This window comes from Porites lutea, chromosome 12 (assembly GCF_958299795.1).
Source record: "Porites lutea chromosome 12, jaPorLute2.1, whole genome shotgun sequence".
Lineage (NCBI taxonomy): Eukaryota > Metazoa > Cnidaria > Anthozoa > Scleractinia > Poritidae > Porites > Porites lutea.
Window position 1 is genome coordinate 21432674 of NC_133212.1, and position 9367 is coordinate 21442040.

Here is a 9367-nt window from a genome sequence, read left to right on the forward strand (position 1 = left end):
AGCTAAAACCTCAGATATCGGATAGATGTGTCAGTAAAAATTGCATTGCTAAGTTAATTGGTGTTATAAGAATGGCTCATGTTTGATTAACACAGAGGATTTGCACTTATCTATGACCAATGTTAAGCATATTTTTTATATAGAGGGGTCTACTGCTTGGAAGCTAAGGGGGTTCTCAAGAGTGTTGGTTAGGACTTGCTCTTCCTAGATGTTTCCCAAAGACACACACACTTTATATAGGCAAACTCCAATTGACTGAATAAATCACGCGCTGTCTGCACAACCCCCCAAACCATCTCCATCTCTGTCACTCTGAGTTATTTTTTCATTTCTTCAGCTGATGGATATGGATGTAAAATTGAGGTGAATTCTGCTACAGCTCTTGCCAAAGCACGGTATAACAACCAACAGAGGCCGACCACCTACAGCTGCACCCCTGGCAGCAGTTCCACCCAATACGAGGTCCACATATTGTCTGTTTACGAAGCTGAGGCTATCCACCGACGTCCTCCAGTAGGTGAAAATGCTGATGTGAATATCGTCAGTCGTGGAAAGTCAAACAGACCTATTGTACTCGTCCTTGGTAGCTACGAACCTGTTAACTGGGTTCTTCATTTGCCCGTTGGTATTTCCATCAGTAAAGTAATATTGGTAAGTACATTCGCACACCATGAACGTAAAAAGGAAAAAATCATTCCACTCAGAGCTAGACTAGTCTTTATTATACTTTCAAAATAAAACCATGAAATAATCATCTTGTCTTTCAAACAAGAAAAGAAATGTTGGTGAGGGAGAGTTGTGTTTTATTTGTAGGTTTCTTATTATTTGGATGAAAGTTCTGTTAGTGGAGATGTGAAGCAAGTGCAAGCAATTGAACGAAAGAGTTACCGCAATTCAGAGTGGCCAAGGGGCTATGGCAGTGATTCGGGGGGAGGAGACACAGTGGGGCTTCTAAAGTAAGTCACTTACTGAACAGCAAAGTTACTTAAGGTTATTTCACATTTCTGATAGAAAAATATCCATGCATCCTCAAATCTGTTCAGATCTTGATAATTTTGATATAAGACAGTTTTATATTGTTTTTTAAGATACCAACTTACATTTTGCCTTTTATCATAGAAAAGTGTACAACAGATTTGGTGTGGTGACGTCATTTACAGGTACTTACAGAGCGAATGAATGGTCACTGGTGATACGCTCCTCAAACGGTACGTTTACCTAACGTTTTACCATCTTACCAACCGACATAACAGTAATGTTTTTTGCCAAAGAGGCAACCGAGCTAAGAAGCGAGGTTGACTCGGCGGCAGAATTATAACGCCGCGCAATGTAGGCAAAAACTCTCAAATTCTCTGTAACCCTCTAAAATTTGCATTTTTGACCATATCTGGGTGTAAGTAAGACCCCATATTTGGGTAGTGACGTCATGGTCTTGTATTTACAACTCGCGGTTCAAGATTGGGTGATTTAGTGTGCAGCTGTTCGTTGTCTGTTCAAGAGGACCTAACTGGTGAGCAAGCTTTAATACGATTTCTAGTTTGAAAGGGCAATTAGTGCTCTGGTTTGCTTTATGAATTGTGTTTAAAGCAGCAGCTGATCAAGAAACAGGGTTTTACGCTCAAATTTTTGTCAGAACTAGCTTGTTCTTTGCAGCTCGATTTATATTGAGGTAGCGTGTCCGCTTCTCGACTCAGAACCAGGGTTTTCAGTGTTCTCTTTTCCTTTGTGAACTGAATTTTAAGCGGTAGTTGATCAAGGCATAGGGTTATATTCTCAAAACTTATATCAGAACCAGCGTGTTCTTCGCAGGTCGATTGACATTGAGCTAGTCCTCACCTCCCGCGAGGAATGCAACGTATGTGCGGACCTTTTTTTTTTAAATTTATTTGTGTTTTTCGAGAGATTTTGTCAACCAGCGTGTTTTTTTGCCGCTCGATTTACATTGAGAGAGCCCAAAACTCCCGTGAGGAATGCAACGAATTTGCGGACCTTTTGTTTTTCAGACTATCATTATGCCTTTAAGAGACTCTTTGTCCTGTGACACTCGCTCATTAGATCTTTGTATTTTATTCAAGTTTATATTTTTATACCTCTAATACATTCCGCCCCATTCTTGCGCGCTTTTCACACATTTTAGTTTACACCAACTTTTTTCTTATGTATACCACGCAAAATACTTTTCTTATTCCTGATGACGCTGTTGCTCGGAATTTAATCATTATTTTTAATTTCAGCAGTCAAAGGCCTCATTTGAACTATATTTTTCTTTCTAACGTTTATAGCTTTGATACAATGGAATTTTCCATGAAACATAAGTACTAACTTGCTCATATTTACCAACAAAGCTTAAGCCATGGTGTTATTGTTTAATAAAAGTGAAAGCCTAGAATGTGCCAAAGTTGTTGTTTCGAAGTTGGGTGCCATCCTTTTCTATAGCGGAATCTATTTTAAACCTCTAAAATTATGAAAGATGATCTGAATAGGCACATTCCACAAAAGATAAACGAATTCGCCTCGTTGGCACTTTTTATAGCTACTTGAACGTACTTGCGATCTGTTTAGATAGTATATCTATTTTCCTGGCTAAATTGATTAGTGTGGTTGTAAAGAAAATTACAAGTATCATGTTTGAAAGTCCTCTTGTCCAGGTTAACATCATACTTTCTATCAATTTTAGATTTTACCAGACTATTTTTCGCATTTCTCTTGAGCAGGTTCAGGGTATGGAAACCTCAGTAGCAGCTCAGCTGTTGCCGCCATCACACAAACTCCAACAGCTGCCGGTACACCAACTCCCAGCTCTGCTGCCACCATCACACCAGCTCCAACAGTTGCCGGGACACCAGTTTCCACACCTGTACCTACATACAGCACCTCACCATCACCTACACCCAATCCACACAGGCAAAAGTGTTATAAATGGCAGAACTCATTCTATTGTACTGGCCAATATTCCAAAATGAAGGCTGTCTGCAAAGACGGTTATTGCGTCTGCACTGGTCAAGGTTACAACTATGACACTTGCTTGCGTAAGTTGTTTCGTTATGATAACGAAAAGCTAAAACCTCAGATATCGGGTACATGTGTCAGTAAAAATTGCATTACTAAGTTAATAGGTGTGTTATAAGAATGGCTCCTGTTTGATTAACGCAGAGGCTTTGCACTTATCTATGACTACTAACAATTATTCTTTGAAGTCGAGGTGAATAGTGGCTGTCTGCACAACTTCCAAAACGATCACCATCTCTGCCACTCTGAGTTACTATTTCATTTCTTCAGCTGATGTATATGGATGCAAAATCGAGGTGAATTCTGCTACAGCCCTTGCCAAACCAAGGTATAACAACCAACAGCGCCAGACCACCTACAGCTGCACTCCTGACAGCAGTTCTACGCAGTACGAGGTCCACGTACTGTCTGTTTATGAGGTTATTAACAGACGTCCACCAACTGCCGGAAACGCTATTGTGAATATCGTCAGCCCCGGAAAGTCAAAGAGACCGATCGTTCTCGTCCTTGGTAGCTACGAACCGGTTAACTGGATTCTCAATTTACCCGCGGGCATTTCCATTAGTAACGTAGTACTGGTAAGTACTCTTTCGCGAAAGGAACTAGTATTAACGAAATTATTCCGTCTAAAATTACTGATGTTGTCTTAATAAATAAACTCGAACTCGAGCTTGAACTTGGTAAGTACCTCTAATACCGAGGTATTTAAATTCTGAACAACTTGGGCTCGTCCATGATACACCGCAGAACAGTTAAATTTGTGTTCGCTATAAGATACAAAACTGAGTTGAACTTTTGATGGGTTTTTGCATGGATCACAAACATTTCACAAGAAATCCAAAATTTTTGTCCGGCTTCCCCTAGCCAAGTCTTGCAGCACACATGCCAAATTTGGAGAATCGCAAAAAAGCTAAGAAAAGACCTTGTTTATATCCTTTAAGAAAAGTGAAAATTAAAAGTTGGCGAAGATTTGTGTTTTATTTGTAGGTTGCTTATTATTTGGATCAAAGTTCTGTTAGTGGAGACGTGAACCAAGTGGAGGCAATTGAACGAAAGGGTTTGCGTAATTCAGAGTGGAAAGTGGGATGGGGCAGTGATTCGGGTGGAGGAGATACAGTGGCGCTATTGAAGTGAGTAACCTAACATTTGGCGACGCTACCACTGGTTTCCCCGCCAAATGACGTCTAGGAAACTAGTGCAGAAATTCCATGCTGGTGACGCGTCACTACCCAGATATGGGTAGTGCTTCTGATTGGTCGTGCAGCGTGGTAAATTTGATTCAACCAATCAGAAGCACTACCCAGATCTGGATAGTGACGCGTCATCAGTATGGAATTTCTGCCCTCGTTTCTTAGACGTGATTTGGCGGGAAACCAGTGGTAGCGTCGCCAAATGTCGGCTGTTTTCTTAAGCTACCTAAGTGTGAAGGTGTATAAGTTCAGAATTTTTATCATTTAAGCAGAAAATTAAGATGGCTTGTAACAATCAAACCTGATGGTATTCACAATTTTTTCATGCCATCAGTTTAACAAATTGAAGCCAGTTTTTGTCGTCTGTCCCCTTATTGATGATAAAATGAAGTCATAACATTGTCAAAGTGTTGTGGAACCTCGAGCCGTAGGCGATAAAAAAACTGGCGTCCATTTGTTTTTTACAGTAATAAATGCTCGAAAGAGTCAATATTGCCTGTAAAAATGAGGAAAACACAAACAAAAGAGAACAAAAAGAGAGAAGAAAATCATCATAGAGAAAATTGACTGCAGTGTTAAGACATGTGCATTCGATGATGGATCCTTTTTCTTCTGAAACAAGTAAACAACGTTTATTGGTAAGAATGCAATGTTGATACAATTTTACTGAAGTACTTTTACATAAGTGTTACGCTATAGCTGTACCTCTAGTCTTGTCGGTCTTGGACGATTCATGTAGCAACCATAATTTCCTTTTTCGTAGGCAGGTTTACAACAGGTTTGGCGTGGTGACATCATTTACGAGCACTTACAGAGCAAATAAATGGTCATTAGAGTTATCTTCCTCACACGGTAACGAACCAATACTTCATTTAGAACCGAGTTTAAAATGAAGGAGACCTCTTGGGTGTCTAAGGGACGAAATGAGTGTTCACTTCGGACAGCGTTTTTAAAGCCACAATTATTTACAAGTAAAAGAAGATTGATTTAGTCAGGGTTTATCAGCGATCACCGCGAGATGTCTCTTTCTTTTGCTAACGTGTAGTTATACAGTTTCAATACATTTGAAAAGGAAATGAAAACGGCTTTGAAAAGGAGTTATAACTACGTATATAGAACCTCGGGCTGCCGATTAAGAGGGATTTATTCAAGTAGGACTGTGAGGATAGGGATAGAAAAGCTGTTACTGTTAATTGAAGAAATTGACGGAAATGACAATAAAAAAGTGCCATTCCCAAACTCATTGCCAGTGGAGTCATATGCATTATTAGTTGGTTGACTCGCATGTGGTGAAAATTAATCCTATAAATTATTTATCGCACTCGGTCTTGTAAAAACAAAAAATATTAAGTCTATCGCGGACAGGATTTTATATTGATTTGGCTGAACCATTGAACTATGCTCTTGTCTTAAAAAGGTTTGGGACTGAAGCACATCACCAGTGGGGACAGCAGCCTGTCAGAGGGGTCTTGTAACGTAAAATTAAGTACTGTGATGATGGGTATTGTTTCAATTGCCAGTTTTATATATATTTAACCATGGGCAAAAGCGAAGCTCTCGTGGCATCTTTTAAGAAAAGTCTTTCTGCAGTAATTCAACATTTGTCATCATGAGCTAGAAGCAATCTGATTCCTCCTAAAAAAAATTGACCTGAACTTACAATCAATTAAAATCAAAAAACTGGCCAGCGGAGAAATTTGAAAAATACGTCGCCTCAGTTAGTTGTACACCTGTGTTCGCGATACAGTCATGTGACACTGGTCAGCGTATACCTTTTTTGACAGCTGTCACATGACCATAACATGGATGTACAATATCAAGTTTAACAGAGATTGTATATGTCGTGGTTCAGTTTTATCCTTGGTTTAAATTCTTTCTTTCTTTTGTTTTTGGGTATGGTAATGTATGATATACCAGGTATAAAACTGAACCACAACATATACATGTATACCCGGGACTTCAAGTTAGTAAGTGTGACATTTCAAGCCCGCAAAAAGGGGTGGACGTACGTACGTACGTAAAGGAGATTTTGTCACAAATAAATTTCTTAGATGCAAAGGTCACCCACTTTATTACATCCATTGCAACCTCGTCCCCAGGGCGTTTTTCCCTGGCTTTGGAGGCGGGGCGGAAAATGTACCGTAAATGACCTAATAAAGGCCCGGGGCGTCTAATTAATTTTAGGAGTCCAAGCGGGGGCGTTTAAAAGAGAAAGGGGTTTATTCTCATTACTGTAACAAGCTCAACAAAACTAATATGCTTTCGGCGAAAACATCAAGGGAGTTAAAAAATAGCGGAATATGCGATCCGTCAATTAGTACGTCTAGACCGTCTAGAGATCCAAATCGCTCTTTCAAATCCCGACATCGATGTCAGAATCCTCGCCCAGGGTTATTGTGTTGCCGTCGTTAGTCTATCCGTACTTTAAACTTGGCCTTAGACAAGATGAAATACGCAAAGTCTTGTTAATAAGGCAAGTAACTGAATGAATTGAATGATTTGCTCTTTTTTGCTAATTCCTAGTATTTTGGAGTAATTCTCCAGTCATAAGGGACGTCTATTAGACAAGGGGGCGTTTATAAGAGAGGGGCGTCTTATACAATTTTCACAGCATAGAGGGGGCGTTTTACAGGGCGTTTATTAGATCAGAGGCTTTTGTTTGGAACTGGGCGTTTATAAGTTAGGTCATTTAGTTTACGGTAATCACATGAAGTGGTGCAAGTTAAAAAAAAAAGTTAAAGCCATGTTTATGGTGCACTTAGCTAGTCAGCTAATTTACAGGCACTCCACTCAAATATTTAGAAACAAATAATTCAAATACAACATAACAGGATTAAAAACCCCAACTGGCAGAAGGCAACCAGTTGGCTATATACAAGCATGGCCGAGAATTTGAACTCGGGACGACCGAGCGCAAATCCAGCAAGCGGCCAGAGCGGGACCGCCGGATTGCGAGTCCGACGCGCTGACCACTCGGCCACGCTGCCTCCCTACAAAACGATTGATACTCTGCGTTTGTCTCAGAAATTGAAAAATTGTTCGACTCGCGTAGAATCATTAATAGAAATATATGAGATGAATCATATTTCGTGTAGTATCTTCGGAAATATACTTTCGGAAGGATTTGGGTCGTCTTCGGCAAACGTCGAGAGTTCTCGTGTAACCTCAGGAATCTTTGTAGGCTATCGCGCAACCTTCGGAATTCCTCGGAGTAATTTTGTATGATGCAATCGATGTAAATACAAAAAAATTGTATGCAGAACCAGCGACAGGGATCAACTGGATTAAAGCAAGAAGTAACCTTTTTCCCTGCTTTAAAGTCGTGGCTTTTTTTCGTTTTGTACAGGAAAAAGCCAACAAACGTGAGCTTAGCATTCCATGAGGCACTTGACTGGTTGCGAAACAAATCTATCCACTTTTCGAATGTTGATATGTCGACCAATTTCTGACAACTATCATATTTACATACAAAAGCTTGTTCCAGAACTGCCAACTTTAAGACCCCTGGTGTGAGAGTTGACGACGATTTGTAACTTTCCAAAAAAATAAAGACGAATTATAAAGTTTTGTGTTGCTTGCTCTATTGTAAGCTAGCGTTGCCACTTGATTTTTTAAGGAATTATTAGTTTTTCCTTTTCTTTTTTACCTTTTTATTGTTTTTTTTAATTACATACATTTTTAGACTATTCAGGAATTAACCAAGATGGTAAGGCAGTTGAAACAAGAGGTGGAGTCCTAAGAAAACCTCGAGGAGAAGAAAAGTCTGTAGTTTCAGTCACTTGCTCAACACATCACTTCCTGTGTGTCCGGTTATAAGTGCTTCAAGGACTCCATAACCTAAACTACGAGTAGTCCCCCATTTTTCCTCAAGGATAGTAGAGCGAGCGAAACGCGAGCGCGCGTGAAAATCACCCCATGCGAGAAAAGGCGACACGCGGCGAGTGTCGCCTTTTCCCGGATGGGGTGTTTTTCACGCGCGCTCGCGTTTCGCTCGCTCTACTATCTCTGAGGAAAAATGGGGGACTACTGGTAGACTACCCATAACCCGGAGCGAGCAACTTCCATGCGCTCGCGTCACGGCGTTTTCACGGACCAGTTTGTTTTTAGAACGGTTTTGGCGCGAATTTTGAATATCTTTTAAATATCACAAACCAATCGGCAAAATCTTTAGACGTTAAATGATATGTTTTCCTTTTAATAACGTTTAGTTTAATTTGCTTTTTGATATCTTGTCCTTTGAATGCACTCATACAGAGACATGGTGCAGGGAAAATGTGCCCTAAAATTGTCTAAAAATAAACTGGTCCGTAAAAACGCCGTGACCTGACGGGCCTAGCATGTGAGTTGCTCGCTCCGGGTTATGGGCTCCTATTGCTTCTTAGGCTTTCTACTTATAACAGTAATTATAGCAATTATTCAACATGTGTGGTAGTCTGCTTCTAGAGTGCCTAACGTTACCAGTGAGTTGTGCGTAGCCTGCGTGGCAAGAGTTTTCGTTTGGCCGGGTTCTCTCTTATTCGCGTCATTTTTCGTGCTGTCTTTGACCCTCGTTCCCCGTTCTTTGCTCCGAAACCGCACGGACACGCTTGCTACGCAGGCTACATAACTCGTGAAGCGTTTCCTGTTGGCCGCTCAAGTTGACGTTTTTGTTTCGTATCAACTTTAACACTATACTTATTAAAATTAATTAGTCTAAATCGGACAAGGAGGGGAGGCTCCTCAACAATATCCCAGTGGATTGTGAATTGAGAAAGATCTATGAATGGAAATCTCAAAAAAGACCAAGACTGTTTGGTGCTACCGAGTTGCTGAATGAGTGTCCATTCTCTTCGTAATGTTAGTGTATACGCTAATAAATCTTTCAAACTTAGAGTCACTATCTCCCTTACTTTATTATGTAGCCATAGCAACGGTGATATTTTTACTTGTGAAAATGATATGTTCACATTTTTACGTGTGAAGATATCATGTTTTCGCGCGAAAGCTCATCTGGTATCTCATGGGTGTTTATATAAAAAAACCAAATATTTTTTCCTTCACAAAAATAACCTTTAAAGGCCTGACCTCGTAATGATTGAATTAAATCACCAGGATGTAGTAAATTTTAGCAAGTCAGTTTTCAGTTTCAATGATGCATTAATTTACTGCTTTCCTGCAACGGGTCAAAG

The 9367-nt window shown here is 40.1% G+C and overlaps 1 protein-coding gene across 1 annotated transcript in view; it reads left to right on the forward strand.

The window, feature by feature from the left end:
* Window positions 1–8052, forward strand: part of LOC140954055 (uncharacterized) — a 45626-nt gene extending 37574 nt beyond the window's left edge. The window contains exons 22-29 of the mRNA XM_073403457.1: window positions 338–651; window positions 814–956; window positions 1120–1208; window positions 2715–3029; window positions 3280–3587; window positions 3997–4139; window positions 4963–5051; window positions 7882–8052. Of these exons, the coding sequence (XP_073259558.1) occupies window positions 338–651; window positions 814–956; window positions 1120–1208; window positions 2715–3029; window positions 3280–3587; window positions 3997–4139; window positions 4963–5051; window positions 7882–8015 (1535 nt within the window). The 3' untranslated portion in view covers window positions 8016–8052. The remainder of the gene's footprint in view (window positions 1–337; window positions 652–813; window positions 957–1119; window positions 1209–2714; window positions 3030–3279; window positions 3588–3996; window positions 4140–4962; window positions 5052–7881) is intronic.
* Window positions 8053–9367: the final 1315 nt, after the last annotated feature.